The sequence below is a fragment of the Hyaena hyaena genome, unplaced genomic scaffold (assembly GCF_003009895.1).
Source record: "Hyaena hyaena isolate Hyena2069 unplaced genomic scaffold, ASM300989v1 scaffold_586, whole genome shotgun sequence".
NCBI classification, from domain to species: Eukaryota; Metazoa; Chordata; class Mammalia; order Carnivora; family Hyaenidae; genus Hyaena; species Hyaena hyaena.
Window position 1 is genome coordinate 413,577 of NW_024081218.1, and position 26,633 is coordinate 440,209.

Consider the following 26,633-nt stretch of genomic DNA (forward strand, 5'->3'; position numbering starts at 1 on the left):
TCCTTTATTCTCATCACATAATTTCTCAAGTGCCTGTCACTTCTTTCAAATTACAGAAACTTCACCTAAACTTGGCAGTTTAAATACATGATAAACTCCATTAGAGCATATCTTATCTTTATATTTTGCTGATCTTCTTTTTACAATGGGCTGTTTCCACAGTGCCTTTCTGGTTCTATATCCTGCTATTTCCTTCATGTATTCAATTATCCAAACATGTCTTGACGTTGGAGTCTCTGAATTGTAAAGTCTCAGTAACTTCTACAGCTCCATGCAGATGGCATAGTTCTAGAATTGGAAGTAGCAGTATCATCTCATGACTCTCTCTCTGCCATGCTTTCAACACTTGTATGCTGCTTGGCATTGTGATATGATATTCTTCTGAGCTAGAGTATAAACAACCTTAATTTTCATTAGAATGTGTTACTTTTAGTTTATTTATATACATTTCTTTGAGGTATCCTTTCTTGCCCAGTGTTCTATGAGTACTTGGAAAGAGTGCATACTGTGTAGTTGTCCGGTGTAGAATTTTACATCTGTCCACTTAAACCAGGTACCACAATCAGGCCGTTCAGATATTCTACATCTTTTTATTAGTGTTAAAATCTCCCACTTTTGTGTATATAGACTTACCTATTTTTATCTGGTAGTTCTGTCAATTTTTTGATTCATATATTTTAAGGTCATTTCTTAGATGTTTATAGGTTCAAATACATCATCTCTTGCTGGTTAGTTGAAACACTTATCAGATGAAGTGATCTTTATATTTATAATGCTTGTCATAAATTTGATTTGGCTTGATATTAATTTATCCTCACTAGCCTTTTTTATTTCTTTTAGTTAGTGTCTTTATGGTATATCTTTTTTTTACTATCCATCTTTCTATATATTTCTCTTTTCCCATCTCTTCTTAACAATTATTAATTTAATTTTTTTTTTTAGGAAACTCTACTCCCAGAATGGGGCTCAATCTCATGACCCTGAGATCAAGGTCTACCAACTGAGCCAGACAGAAACTCCACAACTATTTGTATTTTAAATATAACTTGATTATCTTTTAGCTGAAACATCTAGTTCATTGCATTTAATGTGAATATTAATGTATTTATGCTTAAATAGTTTTATCTTAATTTAGGTTTCTTATTAGTACTACATGATTGTTTTTCTTTTGTTTTATTTCTCTCTTTAGATTTAGATTCTTTTTGTTCTTATATTTTTCCCTTTACTATTTTAGAAATTATAAATACTTTTCGTATTCTTTTACAGTTACCCTAGAATTATAGCCTTTTAAAGATTCCTTTTCCTGTTTTGGTCCATCACAAGTAACTTTCTTTGCTATCTCTTGCATGGGAGTGGGGAATGCAATCATTTAGGACTCCTACTTTGTGGAAGAATAATCTCTTTTTGGAACTATTTTCTCTCCAACTTGGACAGTCCCAGCGCTTTTTCTTCTAACTTTTGCATCTCTTAAGGCCATCAAGATTAACAGATTCTCCAGGTTCAGTAAATTCCCTTAGGTTGAAAATAGCTTTATTGTTTTACTTATCTGGGTTCTCACCACATCTTAACTTTTGACTTAGTAATTCCTTACTTTCTAGTCTGTTGATACTGTTAACAAGATTCATTTTGTATTTTATTCAGCATTGTAAGTTATTTTCAATGGGAAAGTTGGTCTTAATATCCTAACCTACCTTATTACTATAAAAGGAATTCTCCTCCTCCTTTCCACTAATTCATTCCCTGGCAACATGTATGGATGATTCAGTGAATATACCTAAATTGGTCAACATATAAATCAGTTTTCTATCAGGAAATAATTAAAGACACACTAAAAATGTGCACTTCAAAGTAGTTTAGCCAAAGGGCAATGTACAAGTGTGGATAGGTAAAGGGAAATAGAGAAAGGATGATGAACTACCCCAAGGCTAGTAATTGTTAGTACTTGTAAACCTAAAGGCACAAAAAAGGAGACTAGAACAGGAAATGGCAGGTTCTCAAGAGGTAGGAGAGGCAGGATGACAGGACCTGAGGCTTTCAGTGCAGGAATGAATTCAGTCTCTGCCAGCAAGTGACTAGCCAGAGAGGGTGATGGAATATAAATACTCTAATCTTTCTCATAACCAACCTGCTGACGACTTGTTGATGTTTTTTATTGGCTACACCCAACCTGAAGCAAAGAATACAGGAGCTAGGTATATGTTCTCTATAGAGGTTACCTTCTTTAGGTACAGATCTAGGTGAAGGGTAAAAATAGATTTGGATGGAAATGTGGAAAATATACAGTACAGTTGGTGTTGCAGACGATTCATCTGATAACTAATTTGATAACTTGTGATTTGTAGAATGGTTTGGTAGAAAGATATGGAAAATCTATTAATCAATTTTCAGTTGTGTAAGGGATACAAAGATGAAAAGTTATGTTTTCTGAGGTACAAAGTATTTAAAACATCTTCAAATATAGATAATTTTACAAATTAAAAAATAATTTTAAACCTAAAATATTTTTTTCTAAATTATGCAAGTTCATAAGAATACATGCACAAATGGATGAGTGTGTCTGTGTGTCTGTGTGTGTGTGAGAGAGAGAGAGAGAAAGAAAGAGATAGAGAAAGAGGCAGAGAGAGAGAGAGACTCAGGGATAGATATTAAGCTGAAAAGTATGTAATGAAAGGGACCAAGAAAACAGTTTTCATTCAGTGTTTGTGTGTGAGTTTCACATTTTTCAGAACCAAAATTTTACACTACTAAAACATATTTTACTTTTCTCTTTAAATTTAATTTCTGGAGCACCTAGGTGGCTCAGTTGGTTGAGTGTCCGACTTCAGCTCAGGTCATGATCTCGTGGTTCGTGGCTTTGAGGCCAATGTTGGGCTCTGTGCTGACAGCTCAGAGCCTGCAGTCTGTTTCAGATTCTGTGTCTCCTTCTCTCTCTGCCCCTCCCCTGCTCATGCTCTGTCTCACTCTCTTTCTCTCTCTCTTTTTCTCTCTCAAATAAGTAAACATTAAAATAAATAAATTATTTTAATTTCTATTATTACAAAAGCAGTTAATGTTTGCTATGAGTTAGAAAAGAGAGATGAGCAAAAATAGGAAAGCAAATCAGCACGTTCTATATTAGTCATGCTGGGCTTCCATAACAAGGTACCACAGACTCTGGAGTTTAAACAACAGACATTTATTTTTCTCACAGTTCTCAAGACTGGGAACTCCGAGCTTATGGTACCAGAAAATTTGGTTTCTGATAAGAGTCTCTTCCTGGCTTGCAGGCAGCTGTCCTCTCTCTGTGTCCTCACATGGCCTTTTCTCTGTGCACACATAAAGAATGAGAAGCCTGTGGTGTTTGCATTCTCTTTCCATAAGGACATTAGCCCTATCAGATTAAATTCCCACCCTTAAGACCTCCTTTAACTAATTATCTTCTTACAGACCATATCTCCAAATACAGCTAAACTGGGGGATTAGGACTTCAACATATGAATTTTGAAGAGAAACAGTTCAATTCAGAACACACTTCTATCACCCAGTAGTTATCACTATCGATACTTCATATAAATCCTTCTAGATTTATATACATACACTTAAAGGTTTTGTTTTCTTCTTTGTTTATTTTGGATTTTTACCAAAAGTAGATCATACCATACATAATATTTAGAAAAATATTTATCTAAGGAGCTCCACTTTTTCATGATTGTAAACAAGACAATATTAAATTTTACCAATAATCCCATCTTTTACAATGTGTTTATCCAAACCAAGATGCAATCCAGGCCTATAAATTGTATCCCATCTAATCTAGCATGATCCTTTTTTTCTGCTCTTGACAGCAGGATTTGTGGAATCAAATCTGTTGTCCTGAATGTGCCCTACATTCTAGATTTGTGGAATGCTTCTTTGTGATTTTATTTAATTAGTTCCTCTATCACGGAAAGGCACTAACATGGTGGAGGAGTAGAGGGACCCTAAACATGTCTTGTTTCTAAACTCGGCTAGATGGTTATCAAATCATTCTGAGCACCCAAGAAATCAATCAGAGATCTGAGAGAAAAAAAAAAAAATCTGCTAGTCTACAAGTAGAAAAGTAACCACCTTTTGGAAGATTCTTTTAACAAGTAGATCAAAACACACCCAGGATCTGGGTTTTTTGTTTTTTTGTTTGTTTGTTTGTTTGTTGTTGTTGTTTGTTATTGTTGTTGTTCTTCTTCTTCTTCTTCCTTCTCCTTCTTTCCTCCTCCTCCTCTTCCTTCTCCTCTTCCTCCTCCTCCTCCTCCTCCTCCTTCTTTTTCTTCTTCTTCTTCCCCTCCTCCTCCACCTCCTCATCCCCAGCCTTCTGGACAAAACAACAAGAGAAAATTTTACCCCAAAAATTTCACCCCATTTCATGGCTAGGGATTTAACAATATGGATTTAAGTAAGATGTCTGACAAGAAGTTAAAAATAATGATTTTAAGTATACTAGCTGGGCTTGAAAAAAGCATAGAAGACACTAGGGAATCCCTTAGAGCAGAGATAAAAGAACTAAAATCTAGTCAGATTGAAATTAAAAGTGCTATAATGAAATTCAATTCCAATGGATGCCATAAGCATGACGATGAACAAAGAAGAGGAGTGAATCAATGATATAGAAGATAAAATCATGGAAAATAATGAAGCTGAAAAGAAGAGGGAAAGAAAGATAATGGTTCACAAAGGTAGAATTAAGGAACTCAACAACTTACTAAAATGTAATAACATTCTTATCAAAGGAATCCTAGAAGATGAGGAGAGAGAAAAAGAAGCAGAAGCTTTATTTGAACAAATTATAGCTGAAAACTTCCCTAATCTTGGGAAGGAAACATATACTAAACTCCAAGAAGTACAGAGAACTCCCATTAAATTCAACAAAAGCTAACCATTACTAAGGCATATCATAGCCAAATTCACAAAATACACAGACAAGTAAAGAATCTTGAATGTAGCAAGGGAGAAAAAAGTCCTTAACCTACAAGGGAAGACAGATCAGATATGCAACAGACATGTCAACAGAAACTTGGGAGGTGAGAAAGGAGTGACAGAATATATTCAATGTCCTGAATGGGAAAATTATGTAGCCAAAAATTCTTTATCCATCAGGGCTGTCATTCAGAAATTCAGAATAGAAGGAAAGATAGAGTTTCCCAGACCAAAAAAAATTAAATTAAATTAAATTTAAAAATTTTAAAAATTAAAAAAAGAAAGTCTAAAGGACTTTGTGACCATTAAACCAGTCCTGCAAGAAACTTTAAGGGGAACTCTTTGAGTGGAGGAAAAAAAAAAAATGACCAAAAGCAACAAAAACTAGAAAGGACCAGAGAACATCATGAGAAACATGAGCTCTACAAATAACACAAAGGCTCTAAATTCAAGTCTTTCAATAATCACTATGAATGTAAATGCACTAATTTTCCAATCAAAAGATATTGGGGATTAGAGTGGATAAAAACACAAGATCCATCTATATGCTGCCTACAAAGGGTCTCATTTTAGACCTAAAGATGCCTGAAGATTGAAAGTGAGGGGATGGAGGACCATACACCATACACAAAATAAATTCAAAATGTATGAAAAACCTAATATGAGACAAAAAAAACATTAAAATACTAGAGAACATAGGCAGAAAGAAAACTCTTTGATCTCAGCTCTAGCAACTTCTTATTACACACATCACCAGAGACAAGGGGAAAAAAGCAAAAATGAACTATTGGGACTTCATCAAGATAAGAAGCTTTTGCACAGCAAATGAAACAATAAAACTAAAAGGCAACCTATGGAATGGAAGAAGATATTTGAAAATGACATAGCTGATCAAGTGTTATTATCCAAAATCTATGAAGAACTTACTTAACTCAACACCCGAGAAACAAGTAATCCAGTGAAGAAATGGGCAGTGCTGGAGGCCGGCTCCAGCAGGGTCCAGGTGTCCCTGAAGGACAGACGGTGTCAGCGAGGGAGGGATGAGATTCTTTCTGGTCACCAGGCAGGCATCTCTGCTCTGACTGGGGCTCAACTTTATTTTATATATAAGTGTTTGGGGGATGGCACAGAAGTGGCACTTGCCTTAGACAATGATTTCTGATGACAAAGTTCTTTGATATGTAAGAATTTCACAGAACATAGATTCATAGAAGACTCCTGCATAACCTTATCAATAGTGATTGAGGTAGGTGATTTAGATGCTTATCCTATTGGGAAGGAAGGTATCTTTAGCATACAAGACAATGTCTTTAGCATAAAAAGGTGAAGTTAGTTCTTTGTGAGCAGGAGTCAATAGCTTGTTTGTTTAAGGAGAAGTATTAAGAATAGCAGGTCTTTCAAGAAACACAATGTTTGTTCCCATAATCACAAAAGAAGAAGTTCCTCGATAGGTTCCTTCACAGGGTGCAGTCAGCATATTCAAGGCCAGAATAAGTCACTCTGAATACTGATCACAAGATGCCTTGGGTGGGGGGGCCTGTGCTCCAAGGAGAAACAATGGGGGGGGGGTGGATATCTGTCCTTAACTCTAAATTGGGCTCTTTGTCTCAGGGCCAGGCTCAGTTGTAAGTCTTGTGTCCTTAACCCTCTTTATTATCTAAGTCTTGGATCTGCAAGGCCCATAGGAAGAGCCTTTTGACAATCATCACAGTACTTCCATCTAAAATCTCTTTTGAAAAGGCAGGAATATGCTTTTCCTTATGAGGAATCTGTGTGGGGAATATTGATCTGATTTGGAATATTGTGAGGCCTGGTCAATACCAGCAGGCTCATTTCCAACATGAGACAGTAGTAGCAGAAGGAGATACAAGTTTTCATTTCTCATGGCAGGTGCTGTGCAAACACTGCCATTTCCTCACTGTGACTGTCATCCAGCGAGACCCATGTGGCTCCCAGCAGAGCAGAAGACATTGTTTTCGCTTATAGCATATCCATGATTCTACATTATTATTTTTACATTTTAACAGGCCCATATTTTGTCATAATTTTCTAAGTCATTTAGGGAAATGTCATTTAAATCATTTGGGATATTTATGCTGTTTTCTGTCATTGCTATTAGAGATTATACTGGAAAGAGTTGAATTAATCTTATAGAATGAATTCCAAAATACACGGTTGCTATTGTTATTGTTATACAGAGTAATATTGCCTTACCAATGAGTTGTTTAAATTAGTAATGTCAATAGCAGTAGATGCATCATAAGAGTTTATCCAAAGCTTTGCTGACATTTATTGTTAAAATTGAAAATGGGAAAAAAATAAAAAAATAAAAAAAATAAAAAAAAATAAAAAAAAAAATTGAAAATGGGATCATGGTGCTGCTTCCAGTGAAGAGAAACAGACTCTCTGCATATTTGTTGTCAGGCATGGATATGGAATATTATAAAACAGTATGTATTAGGATCAGTATCATGTATAGAGATGCAAATAAATAGATTAAAAGGTGATTTTTGCTGTATTATATATCATTATTTCGGTCTGGCCCATGCTCAGTGACACAAAAGAAGGCCTTTCTCTTGGAGAGAAGGATCCAATGTAAATACAGCATTCTTCTCAAGGCAAAAGAATGTCTTTACTTTCTCAGACTGCTGTGTTTCTTCTAAATAGGAATCTTAGACTTCAGGATGTGCAGAAGGCAGGATAAAATATTTGAAATGCTTCCATTTCAAAATGCTTCCATTCCAAAAAAGAAAGTCAAGGGACGCTGGAGTGGCTGAGTTGGTTAAGCCTCCAACTCTTGGTTTCAGCTCAGGTCATGATCTCACAGTTAATGAGTTTGAGGCTGGTGTTGGGCTGTGTGCTGACAGTGTGGAGCCTGCTTGGGATTTTCTCTCTCTTTCTCTCTCTGTCTCTGTCTCTCTCTCTCTCTGTGTTTCTCTCTCTCTCAAAATAAATAAATAAACATTAAAAAGAAAGAAAGTCAAATATCCAGAAGCAAATATAAAGATGGAACGAAAAATCAGAGAAATAAACAAAAGAATTTACCCTATGGTTGCCTGGTATTGGGAAGTTATAGATTCTGATAAGTTACAGTGGGAATATAGCATTCACATGCAAATAGAAGACATAGTTATATGCCTATAGGGAGCAGGGAGTTGTAACTAGCATCCCTACATAAAAGCAGGACCATGGGATGCTAGTAGGAAGACTAGAAAGGAATTCACATACTGGTGGAGGAAAGCTTTCTTCTATCTGAGCTCTGGATGAAAAAAAAAATCTGTTTTTAGAAATCAAAAACTCGAGCTTAGAATTTCCACTACTATTGTAGTACAGAAACTCCAAGCCAAGAAATTTGCATACAGATTGTCCCTGAGCCAGAGATGCCCCTGGGATGCCTGGCAAAAGCAAATGCAATGCTGGGAAAATATGTATTGGACAAATACTAAGCAAAAGAAAAATAGAGTAATTATATTAATATCAGAGGTAAAGTGGGAAGGAAGACTTTAGAAGAAAAATTTGGGATAAAGAAGATGTAAAAAATAATTGTTCTATGTATTCTATATAGAAATCTAAAAGATATAGCAACTCCAAATGCATGAATGCATGAAACTAACTGGACTAAAAATACACAAAGAAAAATTTGATAGTATTACCAGGGTAATTAATAAATACAAATCATATGAGAAACTTTAAGATGTCTCAATAATTAACAGAAAATATAAAGAACAATGCATAAAGTTATAGCTACACAGTTTTCCAGTTTGATCTATTGGACATGTATAGAAAATGCTGCACTCATTAACAAGGAAGGTATATTTTTATATTGAACATTTTATTAAAATGTATATTCTCTATTTATCAGATGCAATACCTTGTAGGGTCACAAAACAATTCTCACATAATATCAAAATACCAGTAGCATATAGTCCTTGCTTTCTGTCTACATTTAAGCTAGATATCAGTATTACAACTGTAATACACACCCTGTATTTGAATATTAATTCTTAAATAATTTAGAATGTAAGATAATAAGACTCTATATAAAAATTAATGTACAACATCTATATAGAAAAGCTGTAGCCTTAAAGGCATCCAGGAAGAATTGAACAAAGGTAATAATAAGCATAGAACTTAATACTGAAGCAGAAGAAATATATAATGAGGATCTATAAATCCCAAAACTGGTTCTTCAAAAATACTAATGAATTAGCTATTTCTAGCAAAACCTATAAGTGAAAAATAAGAAACAGAAGTGAGTTAATGACCAAAAAAATGAAAAAATAATGTACATCGCAGTATTTTTTTTGGAAGCAAAGGAATAGAAGGAACAAAAATAGAAGAAATAAAAATGTTAAAAAATCGCAATGTATTTACAACCATTATTATTTACTTGAAAATAATAAGTGAAATGAGAATATACATTGAGAATGTACCCTCCTTCCCCATCCCACACACAGAATATGTATGAATCCTAACACTTCTTTGTAAAATGGAAAATCCCCCTGCTACATTATAAACTCTTAGAAAATCTAGGAAAAGAAGCAAGTATCTCTAAACATTTTTGTGAGGTTGTATAATCCAGATATCAAAATCAGATGATGACAAATGGTAAGTAAAATTGTCAACTGATCACTTATAAATATATGGAAATATGCTAAAAATATTAGTAATCAATTACAGAAGACATACTGTACGTAGAGCTAATTCCATAAAATATATGCATTTTTTAACATTGTAAAGTGAAAAGACTTACAATTATCTCAAAAGATGATTTAACATCTGCTTATGATAAAATTTCTTAGCGAAGTAGAAACAGAAGTGATCTTTTTTCATCTGAAAGAGAATTTTTGAGGAACGTATAGCAAACATCTTTTTTTTAATTTATTTTTATATGTATGTGTATGTATTTAATTCTTAAGTTAGTTAACATACATTGCAGTCTTGGCTTCAAAAGTAGAATCCAGTGATTCATCACTTACATATAACACCCAGTGCTTATCCCAACTAGTGCCTTCCTTAATGCTCATCCCCTACCCTTCCACCCCCATCAACTCTCAGTTTGTTCTCTGTATTTAAGAATCTCTTATGGTTTGCCTTCTTTTCTGTTTTTATCTTATTTTTCCTTCCCTTCCCCTATGATCATCTGTTGAGTTTCTCAAATTCCACATATGAGTGAAATCATGTGATATCTGTCTTTCTCTGACTAACTTATTTTGCTTAGCATGATATACCCTCCAGTTCTCTGTACTCTTTTTGCAAATGGTAAGAGTTCATTCTTTTTCATGGCTGAGTAGTATTCTATTGTGGAGTTTTCTTAGTCCATTCTTCTTAATCCATTCATCAGTTGATGGCTATTAGGGCTCTTCCCCAAATTTGGCAATTGTTGATAGTGCTGCTATAAACATTGGGGTGTATGTGCCCCTTCGAGTCAGCACTCTTGTATCCTTTGGATAAATTCCTACCAGTGCAATTGCTGGGTCATAGTGGAATTCTATTTTTAATTTTTGAGGAACTTCCACACTGTTTTCTAGAATTACTGTACTAGTGTGCATTCCTACCAACAGTGCAAGAGGATTCCCATTTCTCCACATCCTCACCAACATCTGTTGTTTCTTAAGTTGTTAATTTTAGCCATTCTGACAGGGCTGAAGTGATATCTAATTGCAGTTTTGATTTGTATTTCCCTGATGATGAGTGATGTTAAATAGCTTTCCATGTGTCTGTTAGCCATCTGGATGGACACTTTGGAAAAGTGTCTATTCATGCCTTCTGCCCATTTCTTAAATGGGCTATTTGGTTTTTGGCTATTGAGTTTGGTAAGTACTTTATAGGTTTTGGATACAAAACTTTTATTAGATATGTTATTTTCAAATATTTTCTTCCATTCCATAGGTTGCCTTTTAGTTTTGTTGATTGTTTCCTGTGTTTTGCAGAAATTCTTATCTTGATAAAGTCCCAATAGTTCATTGTTGCTTTTGTTTCTCTTGCTTCTGGTGATGTGTGTAGTAAGAATTTGCTAAAGAAATAGACTGGAAAGATTTTTTAAAAACAAAAAGTAATGACTCTCTTATCTAAAGTTAACTTGTCTGGGCACACATGGATGGCTCAGTCAGCTAACCATCTGACTCTTGATTTCAAATCATGGTTTCATGGTTCATGAGATCAAGCCCTGTGTTGGGCTCTATGCTGACAGCATGGAGCCTACTTGGGATTCTCTCTCTCCCTCTCTCTCTGTTCCCTCTGCCCTGCTTTCTCTCTCTCTCTCTCTCTCTCTCTCTCTCTGGAGATAAATAAACATTTAAAAAGTAATAATCAAGTTTATTTAATTGGACTATTTGGAACAAATGTAGAACAGAGAATTAAACATTAAAAACAAACATGAGTCTGACTGTATGATGTTCTGGAAAAAGCCACAGTATGGAGAAATTTAAAAGATCAATGGTTGCCAAAGTTTCAATAAGGAAGGAGTAGAGGAAGGATGAAAAGGTAGAGCACAGGAGATTGTTAGAGCAATCAAACTATTCTGTATGATACTATAATGTTGGATACATGCCCTTATGCATTTGTCAATACCAATAGTATGTATAACACAAAGGGTGAACCCTAATATAAGCTATGAATTTTAGTTAATAATTATGTATTAATATTAGCCATCAATGATAATGAATGTATCACACTAATCAAAGATGTTAATAATAGAGTCAGCGGAAAGACATTGGATATTTGGGAACTTTGCACTTTCTGATCAGGTTTTCTGTAAATCTGAAACTGTTGTAGGAAACAAATTATATTAATTTAAAACAAACAAAAATGCATAGCAACTAAATTAAAACCACAATACCTCTAAGCATATTTCCTTTTCTCATATAGGAGATGCTCAGGCATTCTCTCAGGGCATCTTTACTTTTGTTTTATTTATAATTTTAACAAATCCAGTATACTGATTTGCCATTTAAGTTGTTAGAAAGAATACATTCAAGGAAAGAAGAAACTTATTTATTGTAACAATTTTCATCCAGCATAGAAAAGCGATATCAGAAGGCCTGTCAGTATAGCACTGCTACTTTGCATTAGCCACTTTCTGATTGTCTCCCCCCACCACAACATAACATCCTGGCTACCCTGGAATCTCTCCTAGAAACCGCCTTACCCCCAGACTTCCTGGGATCCACCAGACACAGGATTAATATATGTTACCCATAAAGGCCTTCAAAGACAGCTTTAGGACTGTGACTAAAGTATCTACCAAGTTGTCTTTGCCTTGTTATCAAAATGTTTGAATATCAAGCATAGATACAAGAACTCACAAAAGGCAAAGCAGTAGTGTGTGACTTAGAATAGAGGGAAGAAACCAACCAACATAGGTGAACATGAAGCCTGAAATATGTGGAAATATGTACAGCCTTAGAAATCTTTATTCTTTTAATTTCTGTAATGCTTTACAGGTTTTAGTGGGATAACAGAATAGTGAGTCATACAGGAAAAGTTACCTTCTACATTTTCTTTTTCTGAAGCTATAAAAGTACTTACTTTTTTTTTTTGGAAATATCTTTATCCAATACATATTTCTTTTAAATATGAGTTTTCCACTTCTCCCTGAAGTCTTCTGTGTGCTCTCATGTATAACCTCACTATAGCTCTGAATGTGAAGTTTAGAATTGCTTATTTATAGCTCTGAAGTTCTGTGAGGCCAGCAATTGAAACTTAGTCATCATTGTATAACTAGTACCTAAAATAGAGTCTACACAAAATATGGACTAGATACTTGTCGAAAAGTGTAACTTTTGTTTTCTAGAAAAATCTAGTGGTTTGTAATTCTTTTGTTGATGATATGAGATAAATCACTTTGACCATTTTAAGAAAAAATAACAGAATGTAGGAGAACAATATCTTAATTTTTTTTTCAGATGAGAGAATTGTCAGCATACAAATTCAGACGGTTACAAAATTCAAAACAGTTACTAATGTTGTTGGATATTTAAAGGGCTTGATATCTCCAGGTAAGTAGTACTAAGTGTTTATAATCTATGCTTTATATGAACCATTACAAGAAAATACTCTATAACAATGTAATAGAATAATTAAATGACCTACTTTAGATGTAACTAGTTCACACAGGCCACTCTAAGAGTGAGTCAATATGAAACCATGAAGTAGGTCTTCATTCTCTTTCTTATTCTCTTAAAAAAATAAATCAAAGTAAGGAGTGTAAGGGGGAAAAAAAAAACCCAAAATGAGAAAACAGAGTTTAGATTCATTCAATTGGCATGTGTCTCATGAAGAAAATCTACAAAAACCAATAGTTTGGGATGTTATTTTGTTTTTTTATTGTTCTTCTCTATAACACCACTGGAGTTTTTACTTTTATCAAAAAAAGGCTTCTTTAGAAAGAAAATATTTTAGTTTTAATGGTGTCTTTTTAAAAAAATGAAAGTTTTTTTTAATGTTTTATTTATTTTTGAGAGAGAGAGAGATAGCATGAATAGGGGAGGGTCAAAGAGAGAGGGAGATGCAGAGTCTGAAGCAGGCTCCAGGTTCTGAGCTGTTAGCACAGAGCCTGATGCAGGGCACGAACCCATAAACCATGAGATCATGACCTGAGCCGAAGTCGGACACTTAACTGACTGAGCCACCCAGGCACCCCCAAAAATAAAAGTTTTTAATTCCAGAATCTAGTCTTTCAGTGTAAAACTATGTTCTGTCTCTGACCCTTGGTCCACTGAGAGTTCTGCTAATGTTTACATGGCTTTAGATTTTGAAGATGCTTATGAAAACAATCACCTGGTTAATTTTCAATTATTTTCCACCTTGCTTTTGGGATGCTTATGACATCTTCAGATGATGTTATGCAGGCTAAAAAAGTAAAACTAATTGGCACATATATTAATTAAGAGATTACTATAGCAACACTTCCAAATACATTGTGAGTTTGAGCCACATACTATTATCTGATGTGCTTAGTATACAGGCTAGAATATAGCGGTCTATGTAACACACCTGTGCCACTTTTGTTAATATGGTTGGGATATTTACTCAAGTTATCCTTGGAGAATTACTTTTCTCCATGACTTTAGCCAAATTGACCCCATAATTGATAACCCAGAAATTTTTGAGATCAAGTTCATATTCTCAAGTTTCTTGCCAGCCAACTCTTACAAAATTTATGGAAGGTACACATTTTCTCTGAATTCCTTACAGTAACAATGGTGAACAACCTCTGATTTTAATGTCTTTCAATAGAATATATAAATGGATTTGGAAATTGTTACTGTTGCATTTCAACTATTTCAACATATTTTCATCATCAGAATCTCTATCGGAAGCACCAGAAATATTTATCATCATTGGTGCATTTGCTAGTTTTTATGGAAAAACCAAATTGTACAAAACTATACTAGCTTTAGGGTAAAATAGCTTTCCTAATTGAAATTCAATACAGAAAAAAATCAATCTCTTCAAATCAATTTGCCAGTAGTATTCTTCAGTGTATAATATGTAAAACTTCTCAAATTTTGTTTGTTTGAATCCTACACAAAAATATTGGTTGCTCATTCACATGATTTTCTTATTTAATGACTCTGAAAATTAGAAACAATTGTCAATTCGTATGAAGGCTTTTATATATGGTTTATCTAGAATGCAGATAATCCCAAGCAGAACTTTCACACATATCTAGGAGATGAGTGAATAAATTCCCTGGGTTTCAACCTTTACAGCCATTCTTATATACCATTAATTAAATTTTGATAAAACATTAACAGATCAAAGTTATTTCTGGTTCAAAAATCAGTATAGAAAACTAAAATAGCATCACATAGTGATTTCCCATCAAATAGCATTTTGATGCCACAAAGTAAAGGAGTAATTCCTTTGTTCCACACATAGGTAGTCCTCATGTGACAGGTACTATTAAAAATGCCTTACAAATGGTGACTCATTTAAAACTCAAAGCAACTGAATAATGTATGTACCATATGTATTTTCATTTTATTTTTTTTAAAACATTTTTTTAAGTTTTATTTATTTCTAGGAGAGAGAGAGAGACAGCGTGAGCAGGGGAGGGTCAGAGAGAGAGGGAGTCACAGACTCTGAAACAGGCTCCAGGCTCTGAGCTGGCAGTCAGCACAGAGCCTGACGCGGGCTCGAACCCACGAACCGCGAGATCATGACCTAAGCGAAAGTCGGACGCTTAACCGACTAAGCCACCCAGGCGCCCCTGTATTTTCATTTTATACTTGAAGAAATTAAGGCATAAAGAGCTTATACGAGCTTCCCAAGGTCATACATCTAGCAAATTGAATAGACTAGATGCAAACCCAAGGGGCTGGCTTCAAAGTCTGGTATGGGACATCTCTGAATAATGTGACACTCAGTAAAGGAAGCTTTTACATGGATGTATAGGACTATTTAGTGAAATAAATTTAGTTCTATACCAATAACATTCAGTTACAGTTTTGGTAACAAAACATTTCAGTTTCGGTAACAAAATTAGAGGAAACTCTAGAGATATGCTTTTATTCTACCTTGTTAGTAATAATAATCACTAATAGTCACTAATGTACATTGAACAGTCCTGTCCATGGGTCGTGCAGATTTTTTTTTGTTGTATCTAATGGATTTTGTATTACTATATGAAATATGTGAAAAAACTTTTAAGGGATGCCTGGGTAGCTCAGTTGACTGAGTACCTGACTCTAGATTTCAACTTAGGTCATGATCCCAGTTTCATGGAGAGGAGAGGAGAGGAGAGGAGGGGAGGGGAGGAGAGAAAAAGAAAACTTTTCAGTAGCTAGACTTTTGATGATGTATTCTTTTTTTAGAGAAAGAAGGGGAGCTAAAACTATAAGTTGGAAGCTGTAATTAATTTCCTAATAACTACATTTATTTCAAAATCCATATATGACTACCACATTATTTAATATTACAGCTACTGATAAGTGCTCCCTCATATGTATTAATAGTTCATTAATATTTACTGAACACACACACATTGTTTACAGGCCACTTCCCACTATGATTCTGGAAAAATGTTAGATAAAGGTTTCACTCTGGCATATTTGTATACTTCATTAATTAATATACATGTTGTAAAGGACAGTAATATGGATCTAAGCTTTGGAATCATAATTGAGTTCAGCAGCTGCCTCTGCTTTGATATACACAGATGTGTGAATCAAGACAGTGGGTGAAAAATGTTAGTCTTAATTATTAGAACAGTTTTACATAATTGTTGCTCAGTTGTGCAATAGGATTATGTAAATGTCATTAAATTTATTGTTAGGGTTTATATTTTGTGTTAATGGCTCTTGTTTCCTTCTATTTCCAGATCGGTATATCGTAGTTGGCAGCCACCATCACACTGCATACAGTTATTATGGACAAGAATGGGCCAGCAGCACTGCAATAATCACAGCTTTTATCCGAGCCTTGATGTTAAGAGTTAAGAGAGGGTGGAGACCAGACCGCACAATTGTTTTCTGTTCATGGGGAGGAACAGCTTTTGGCAATATTGGCTCATATGAATGGGGAGAGGTAAATGTACATGGATTAACATGCTCTTCTGGCTCTCGTGCACTCGCTCTCACTTTTTGACTCAAGTTGACAAAATAAAATTGTCGAAGCCAGGTATAAGAATGTGCCTCTCAACCAAGTTGTCCCAGCTGCTAATTTGTTGAGATCACCTGTAAGAATGAAGGAGGATTAGATTACAGTGAATTATGTATGACCTGCAACTACCTTACTCTTGTTGCTACTAGACCTAAAGACTCTGATAGACCCACAATTGTGTTTACCTGGTTACTGTGTTTCTCCTTAGATAGGTTGACAGTTACTGGACAAGAAAAGATCAGGTGATGCATACAATTACTTTTTTTTTTAACTTCTTAGCAATTATCTGGAATTAGGAAATGATCTCTTATGTTAAATGTCTACTACTCTAGCATTATACCATACCTCTACAAAATGTAGATTTGTCTCAAAATATTGGCTTCCTTTCTTCTTCCCTTTCTTCCTTCCTCCCTCTACTCAATCCTCCTATTCTTTTTGTTTAATTATCTATTTTTGAAAGAGAGAAAGAGAGAGACAGAGAGAGAAAAAGAGAGAGAGAGAGCAAGTGGGGGAGGGGCAGAGAGAGAGAAAGAGACACAGAATTTGAAGCAGCTCCAGGTTCTGAGCTGTCAGCACAGAGTCCCACATGGGGCTCAAACTCTCAAACTCATGGACCATGAGATAACGACCTGAGCTGAAGTCAGATGCTTAACTGACTGAGCCACCCAGGTGCCCCTCAATCCTCCTATTCTTATACCTCTATCTCTCTGTCTCTTCTTTTCTGCAAATCTACCTATTAACCCATCTACATATCTAAACTACCTTAGGAAACCTTTATCCAAATAAAATCTAGCATGCAACGGATCATAGTTAGAACACCACTGGAATATTTAAATTTCAAAGCTTTTGATATATCTCTGTTTCACAGATGAACTGTATTATTTTTAATGTTCATTTCTGAGACCCAGAGAGAGAGACACAGAGCACTGAGCAGGAGACGGGCAGAGAGAGGGAGACAAAGAATCCGAACCAGGCTCCTGGCTCTGAGCTGTCAGCACAGAGCCCAATGAGGGGCTCAAGCCCATGAACCACAAGATCATGACCGGAGCTGAAGTCGGATGCTTAAGCAACTGAGCCACTCAGGTGCCCCAGATGCACCATATTTTCAGTGGGATATAACAACCAAAAATTGGATTGATGCCATATTAAAAACAATGAAGATATTGTAAAATGCTTAGATATTCTACTTACTTTGTGAATTTTTCAAAACAGAAATTTAATGAAAAATGTAGGAAAAATCTATACAATTTTATCTAGGAAAATAAAACAATTTGATATTCTAGTTTGTTGCTGCCTCAGCTTTGGAGAAAAAAAAATCCTAAATATCTAATGGGAAGTTTTACTACTATTTCACTCTTTTATTTAAGTACTCACAACAAAGATAAAATGTCTATTGACTATAAAGAAAATATCAAAAGATACACAAAAGAAAATAGCAAGCATCTTTTTTAATTTGAAGAACAAGGAGTCTTAAAAGTAGAAGACTTTTAGTGTAAAATTTATCAAGATATTCACATTGCAAATTAGAATACTTTTCTATACTCAAATTAGTTGTGTGAATGTTTATTCCATATTCCAAAGACCTAATTGAAATGAACAAAGTCCATTGTTGAAAGGGCCTTTTTAAATTGAACAATATTTAGTAAGCTGGCAAATGTAATTGCTAAACCAACTTCTCAAACTTCTATTCCAAATTACTTACTTCAAAGACATAAACAAGTTAAGATGCAATTTGGGAAATATATTTGTGAATTAGGCTAATTTTAGTTTTTAAAATTTTTTATCATAAAGAAAACAAAATTTTTAGTTTTCTTGCAACAGTAAGGTGCATTTTTTAAAAAGTATCTTCAAGATTCTTTTCAAACTCCAAAAATTTATTCCACCATATCATACAGCCTTCTCCATATCTAATTAGTAACTTTCAAAATTAATTTATGTTAATCCTAAATTAACATGTATATTCCTAAGCTACTTTCTCAAAGTGGGTTTGTCCAACTACAGTAGTTCTAAACTTATATATCCTGAGCCCCTATGCATGGGGAAGTTTATTGCAAGAAATCTTTGAATTTATTTGAGCATCAAGCATCATTGCCAGTAAGTTGAATCAATAGTATGGCCTTACATGTATGTGATCAATTATATTTTCAAATTAAGTAGACTTTTGTGCTTAATAAAATATAAATTTATTTGTAAGCTTTACTGAAAACACTTTATCTTTTGGTAGTTTTCTATTTTCTCTATCATCAGATACAACTAAAAAACCTTCATAGGAAAAAGCATTTTATGTCAAAAGAGGCTCTTAATGTTCAAAAAGAGTACGACCCTCTGTTCTAACATATTTATGTGTATATGCATGTTTGACAACTAATTATTCATTCAGTCACTTTCTTACTTTTTCCATGACTAGGTAGGCAAAGATATATGAGTAAAGAAAATGGTGAATAGGAAAATGGTGAATAACATATAGATTTGATTATTGGCTCATAGAGTACACTATATAAAATTACTGTATCTCAGAAGATTATTACAATATTGTTCACAAAGCCATTTCATAACTACCTGACTGAGAAGGAATTTAGAAAACTATTAGTTTTTCCATTCTGTCTACTTTTACCAAAGTACTCCTGAAAATGAAACTTTGTCTTTTCAACTAAAGTCAGCTCTAAATTGATTTCCTAGTAAAGCTGAGTAAGGAAGGCACCTGTTGACATGTCATATTGCCCTGTTTAATTTTGCTTGCACAAGAGCCCCTTGAAATGCACAGTTGTAATTAAAAAGGTTAGGTGATATTGGTCAATAAACTTAAAACTGGAATTTATACTGATATAGTTATTATTGAATTGACTCAATACTAATCTTTTTTTTTTAAATTTTTTAATGTTTATTTATCCTTGAGAGAGTGAGAGAGACAGAGAATGAGCAGAGCGAGAGAGGGACACAGAATCTGAAACAGGCTCCAGGCTCTGAGCTGTCAGCACAGAGCCCGACGCGGGGCTCGAACCCAGGAACCATGAGATCATGACCTGAGCCAAAGTCGGACTCTTAACCAACTGAGCCACGCAGGCACCCCGACTCAATACTAATCTTGATCCTTGAGGAAAATTATCATACATTTTACTAAATAAATAGTACCATTTTTCAATGTAATAGTACCATTTACTAAATGAAAAGTACCGTTTTTTTTCTATTCAAGATTCTTCATTTATCACAGAATACTGTGGATCTTACAGTCAAAAGCCAGGCTTCAAATTGTTTCTACCATAACACACATGTTCTTAGGCAAGATTAATTTCTCCAATACTTGATCTTCCAAGGAATATACTAACGTGACGTTCTCACCATTGTTAAATGGACTAACATGTATACAGTATCTATGTGGCAGTATGTAAATAGAAGCTGTTTTTCCACAGCATTTATGCAACATTTTTTAAGGGACATTTTTTTAAAACAATATTATTTGTAAAGCAGAGTATTTAAGCTTAAGTTCATCATTCTCATTCATTTAAAATATTTACTAATTTTAGGGGTGCCTGAGTAGCTCAGTTGGTTAAGCATCCAACCCTTGCTTTCGGTTTAGGTCACGCATGATCTCTTGGTTCATAAATTTGAGCCCTATGTTGGGCTCTGCACAGTGTGGATTCTACTTGGGATTCTCTCTCTGTCTCTCTCTCTCTCTCTCCCCCCCAGTCTCTCTCTCTCTATATATATAATATATATCTCTATATATTATATCTCTATATATTATATATATATATATACATTTTTTAAAAATATTTTTATTTATTTCTAGGAGAGAGAGACAGCGTGAGCAGGGGAGGGTCAGAGAGAGAGGGAGTCACAGACTGAAACAGGCTCCAGGCTCTGAGCTGGCAGTCAGCACAGAGCCCGACGTGGGGCTCGAACCCACGAACCACGAGATCATGACCTACGCGAAAGTCGGATGCTTAACCGACTAAGCCACCCAGGCACCCCTATATATATATATACATTTTAAATGAAACGTCTTTTCACCTCTCTTATAGAGGTATAGCTGAATTTTCAACTTAAAATAGGAATAATTTAAAATTATTGATTTCCTAGGTAGACATGCCCTTATAGTCTTCCATTTTATAGTGTTGGAGGAAGATAGCAAGTTCCTAAGACATGAAGTTGAATAGTTTTTAGGTTGTTTCTCTAGAATTGTTACCATGATGATTGGTCATTAAATATTTGTATAAGAAAGGAAGAAAATAATAGAAGACCATCTTAGTGGCACCTTATTAATAGGCTTAGTGGTATTCAGTTTTGGGGACTAGTTCAGCAGAGAGGTAGAAAAACTATTTTCCTGAAATCATTATATGCTACTCATATGCATAAAATGTATCAGGTTTTATTTCAGGTGATATGTGCAGGGACAAAGGTGTATTGTGCCCCATTTTGCTCAGAATAAAAATCCACTTCATGTAACAGCTCATTGTTCAAAGGAAAGGCCTAGTCTGATTAATCACTGAAGTAGTTTACCCATGTCTGTTCTCTCATTCAATAACTATAAAATTAAGTTCTGTGGCTAGAGCAAACTTTCCATACTGTATTCTAAAGTTAAACCTCACATTATGTTAACTATTTAAGGACATTTTCTTTTAAAATTGGACTTTTTTCAGGAATATAGTTAAAAATATTTTGTCATATATGATTTGTAACTCCTTAGCCCTTTATTTAAAATCCTTTTATGACCTTTGTATGCTCTAATAGAATAGATTTTTTTTAAACAGTTGTGTACTATAGTGATTTTAAGTAGAAAGTGTTTCTTATTCAATACATAACTGACAAACTCTGTTACTTTCATTTATGTTAAAGATGTTTTGTTTGTTTATTTGTTTCAGGAGTTCAAGAAGGTTCTGCAGAGAAATGTCGTGGCTTATGTTAGTCTCCATAGTCCCATTAGGGGTAACTCAAGTTTATATTCTGTAGTGTCACCATCTCTTCAGCAACTGGTGGGAGAGGTAAGACAAACTACTTTTTAATCAAATGATTATACAAAATTGCCTATTTCTCTATAATTTAACATGTCTTGATGTTTTTACTTTTTAATATGCATAAAACCATCTATTTTTTGTGTGTGTGTTTAGTTATTTATTTTGAGTGAGAGACAGAGACAGAGAGAGAGACAGAGAGAGAGAGAATCTTAAGCAGGCTCTGCACAATCAGCAGCAAGCCCCCTACATTGGGCTGATCTCATAAACCAGGAGATCATGACCTGAGCTGAAATCAGTAGTCAGACACTTAACCAAATGAACTATCCAGGAGCCCCCAAACCATCTATGTTTTCAGGAATTATCTATTACTAATTTTTTATCAATATTCTTTTAACCAATTTCATATGTTCTGCAATTCTGCATTTGCTATGGTGGTTGTTGTAGATAAAATTTTATAGTTATAGAGAACATATGTACAAATATAAATTTATTTCTTAAAAATTGAAATTTAGCTTCCAAGTTCCCAATTCTATTGATCTTGACATTTTGTGGTAGATTGGTTACTTTTAGACCTTTCCCACCTCATTCATGTTTCGAGCAAATTTGGGACCTGACGTATCTTTTCAATAATATTGTACTCTGCCTAAAAGCAGGATCTATGTCTAGTTCCTAGAATATAGCCATAACTAATTCAAGATATTTATATAATATTATTTGGAAAATACTATAGGAAAGGATAGCATGCATTTTTCTATAAAATAATTTGAAAGGAGTCATGTAGTTTGTGATAATAGAAATAACTCACTAGAGTTATTTATTTTTTTTTTTAATTTTGTTACTTCTGATCTGTTTCAAATATTTTGTCAGAACACCTTTCCTGTTTATTAATTGAGTTCATGCTTTTATTTTTTCATTCTTTTTATGACTTATACTACAGATAAAATGATCCATGGTATTTTTCAGAATTAAAGTAATCATGCCACCACTAGGAGATGGTTTCCTCCCACCCCAAGGGTTACTACTGTATAGTAGAAATGACCATTTCGATGCTCACAGTTTCCAGCATGTGTCATAGAAACTGAACTAGAAAAAAAAGAGACATAATGAACAGTGCTTTAGGTTAGCCATAATGCTTGATTGAAATGTAATGCAAACCAACATTTTATGACTTTCATAAAGTATTTTCTAGTTTAATAGTTTTCATTGACATTTCCATATGTAGTATAATAAAGAGGACATTATGAAAGATGAAATGGATAAATCTGCACATTTGCGATCAGCCAAACCTCAGTGTGCATGCCCTAAATTATATCCAGTTCTGTAAGTGAATTCCTCTTGCACTTTGTACTGCTTTGCATTCTATGACTACTTGCCTCAGAAACTCAAAAGAAAATCAGCTGCAAATGCCTCTCTCGGAAAGTTAAGATATTTCTGTACAAGTGAGATATCAAGGAAGACATTATTAGCTCAAGTATCTGGCAACTGGGGCAGGTTGGTTTCAAATTTGTCTTTTCCTTCTCATGTGTTACAATATTTATATTTTGAGAAACTTGGAGGATATGTAATCATTGAAATTCATAAGCAAATAGAAATTAAAAACTGTTAAGGACTATAAAATCTAGAGAAATATTTATCTGTAGAAATTCCTGAGAATAAAATGCTATTTAAAATGTTTTTGCACCATTTTATAAGAGAGAACTCTAAAATATTAGCATTTAAACCCAATTATCTAAAAGTACAGCATGGTTTCTCAGTAACAGATGGTGATATGGAAGATGTATCTTTTTATCTGTTTGGGGGAAGACACTTTTTGTTCTATAGTTGAAAATATTTCTATACTAATCCAAAAATTTGTATATAAATTCTAATTTATTCAAGAAAAATTCCTTTAAGTTGAAAGAGACTATATGTTTGTGTTCAATAGGACAATTTAGAAATGTAGAATTATCAGAGGTTCAAAAAAAAAAAAAAACAAAAGCATATGCAATTTTTAAAAATAAGAATTACTTAACTATACTGAGTTTTATTAACACAAAGCAAATATATATGGTAATTTAAGATATATTTTGCACACAATAATTCAATGCCAGATATTTTTCTTTAAAATATGTCCACACACTTAAAAAGGTAAAGAGAACTGAAGGAAACAGAACCTCACGGTAATTTATATAATTTAATTTAATACCAGTGGCATTTAAAAAAGAAAGATTTAAAATGTTTCAAAAAAAAGGAACTGATTAACTGATTATAACAGCAGAACATAAACTTTACTTACAAAGACTAAGATATTTTACCAATCTTCAGGACCTCTGTATTTCATCATTTTACTTAGATTCTGTTACCATATGCAAACACATGTTTTATATAATCTGATATAAACCAAGCGAAAACAAATTAAAAGTGATTTTTCTACAAAGAACAATATTTTTTTAATAAAGCCTGTTGACTAACTTGTGAATGACATAAAGATTTACAGAATTTTGGGTAGTCTTGTATAGCAATGTGTAGAATAAAAAAAGAACTTCCTAAGTCAGTGTGGTAGAAATAAATGTATCAGATGGAATATTTAAAGTTTAGTATACAGTACTGCATTTATTTAAAAAGACTCATCAAATATAGGATGTTTTAATGGATTATAAGCTTGGTAAAAAATAATGTGAAGTAATTACCCTAAATCAAAACCAGTTCAAATTTCACTAATAATGTGTTACCCCAATCAAGGAAGATGATAGTTTCATTTTCCTTGGTCCATTAGATGTTGCTATGCTATTATTTTTGTTTAAGTTAGATTTACTTGATGAATTAAAATAATAATTTACATACAGTAACTAACATTCTCCCTTCTTAAGTATCAGGTTAATGAATTTTGACAAGTGTGTACAAGCAGGTAAACATCATGACAGTCAAGAAACACAGTATTTCCATCTCAAAAACTTTTTCCCATCATAGCCCTTTGCATTCAGTCTCCTCTCTTCCCTAGTTCCTGGCAAAGACTGATCTGATTTTTGCCCAAATGTTTTTTTCTTTCAGAATAGCATAAACAATGGGAATCCTTCAGTATATAGTCTTTTCTGTGTGACTTCTTTTACTTAGCATGATAATATAAAAAAATTAAAGTTTAATTTTGAGAGAGAGACAGAGAGAGTGAGCACAAGCAGGGGAGAGTCAGAGAGAAAGAGAGATAGACAGAGAATTCATTGCAGGCTTCTGTCAATGCAAAGTCCATGTGGGGCTCAAACCTATAAACCGTGAGATCATGACTTACATCAAAGTCAAACTCTCAACCAACTGAGTCACCCAGGTGCCCCAATAATGATTTTTAAAATATTCTCATGTTGTTACATGTGTCAGTAGTTTCACAACATCTATGACAAGGAAAACAAGTCAATTATGTCTGGGATGAATGCAATGTACATTTGTAGCTCTACCTCCAGCTTGGTATTCTAACTTTGATTTTGAAATAAAGAGAACTGACATTAAGAAGCCATTTCCCTGAAATTAGTCTACTAAATTTGAACTAAATCATACTGAGTGAAGACGATGAAATTTTTTTTAGGATTCAGAAAGGTTTGGTGAATCTGAATCTACTACCAGTGACTATATGGGTTTTTTTAGACTTCATGAAGAATAACCTTAAAAAAATTAACTAAAGAATAATGAAAAGCTGATGGTTACCGAAGCTAGGTAATAGGAACATGAGATTTAATTGTACTGCCCTCTCTCTTTGGTATTTATTTGGAAATTTTCATTATCACTTGAAAAAAATCTCAAAAAACAGTTTTTCTTTTTCTTTTCTTATTTGTGTGTGTGAGAGAGAGACAGAGAGAGAGAGAGAGAGAGAGAGAGAGAGAGACAGCATGAGCAGGGGAGGGTCAGAGAGAGAGAGAGGGAGATACAGAATCTGAAGCAAGCTAGCTGTCAGCCCAGAGCCCAACGCAGAGCTCATGACCTAAGCCAAAGTCAGACACTTAATCGACTGAGCCACCCAGGTGCCCCTCAAAAAACATTTTTTCTAAATTATAACACTGATAACTAATACACTAATTTGTCTTCTGAAAATTGTAATAATCTACCAGTGAGGTACCCATTGAATGGTAAATAAGAGGCAAAAACTAAGGCTTTCTGTGGCTGATTTTATTGTGTTACTTTTGTTAGCATTTTGAACCAGCATTTCTACTTCCTTTGTGCTACCAACATTTTTACCAAAACATAATAATTAGTTCACTTAAAGTAGCTTATAAGTTTTAGAATTAAAAAATCTCAACTTAAAAAACTAAAAATTAAATATTAATATTTTTAAATCCCTATTTCAGAGATGACTATACATTTTCAAATTATAAAACACCTTTCTATATCCTTTGCAAAAATGTTAACTTCATATTGATATTTTGCTTATTTACATTTTACTATGCAAAAATACAGTGATATAACTTTTTTAAACTTATGGTGGTAATGTTAATATATGCATTATAGACATCAAAAAAGTAAGTTTATTACATAAAACAAAGGATTTTGTAAAAAGAATTGCAAAATGTAAAACATTTTATTTATTTCTTTAATGTTTGTTTATTTTTGAGAAAGAAAGAGAGCTGGGGAGGGGCTAAAAGAGAGGGGGACAGAGATTTCAGAGAAGGCTCTGCTGACATCAGAAAGCCCTATGCAAGGCTTGACCCCAGGAACCATGAGATCATGACCTGAGCCAGTCAGGTGCTTATTAACCAACTGAGTCACCCAGACCACCTAGACAACGCTCCAGTAAATCATTTTAAAGGAACTAAGTCTTTTGTTGTGAATTCTTTTGTTGTGAATTCTTCTTCCAAGTCTCTTCCTTGACATTTCAATATCTTCCTGGTAGCAACATACCTTAATTATTAATCTTATGCAAATCTTCTAAACAACATTTATTATTCCAGTATCTGATACAAAGCATGGCAAACTTGATTTGGTATTGACGTTTAAGGAGCATTATAAGTCTTTGTTATATACTCTCTCATTCACAAGCTTTAGAGTGAGATAGATGATAGATAGATAGATAGATAGATAAATAGATAGATAGATAGATAATAGATAGATAGATACTTTTCATTCTACTGTGGATTATATAATATTCTGTAGAGATGAGTGGAATCCCAATGCTCCCTA

The 26,633-nt window shown here is 33.9% G+C and overlaps 1 protein-coding gene across 1 annotated transcript in view; it reads left to right on the plus strand.

The window, feature by feature from the left end:
* NAALADL2 (N-acetylated alpha-linked acidic dipeptidase like 2) overlaps window positions 1–26,633 on the plus strand; it is a 665,926-nt gene that overhangs the window by 334,495 nt on the left and 304,798 nt on the right. Inside the window, exons 6-8 of the mRNA XM_039256707.1 lie at window positions 12,837–12,929; window positions 16,256–16,461; window positions 21,399–21,518. Coding sequence (XP_039112638.1) covers window positions 12,837–12,929; window positions 16,256–16,461; window positions 21,399–21,518 — 419 coding nt within the window. The remainder of the gene's footprint in view (window positions 1–12,836; window positions 12,930–16,255; window positions 16,462–21,398; window positions 21,519–26,633) is intronic.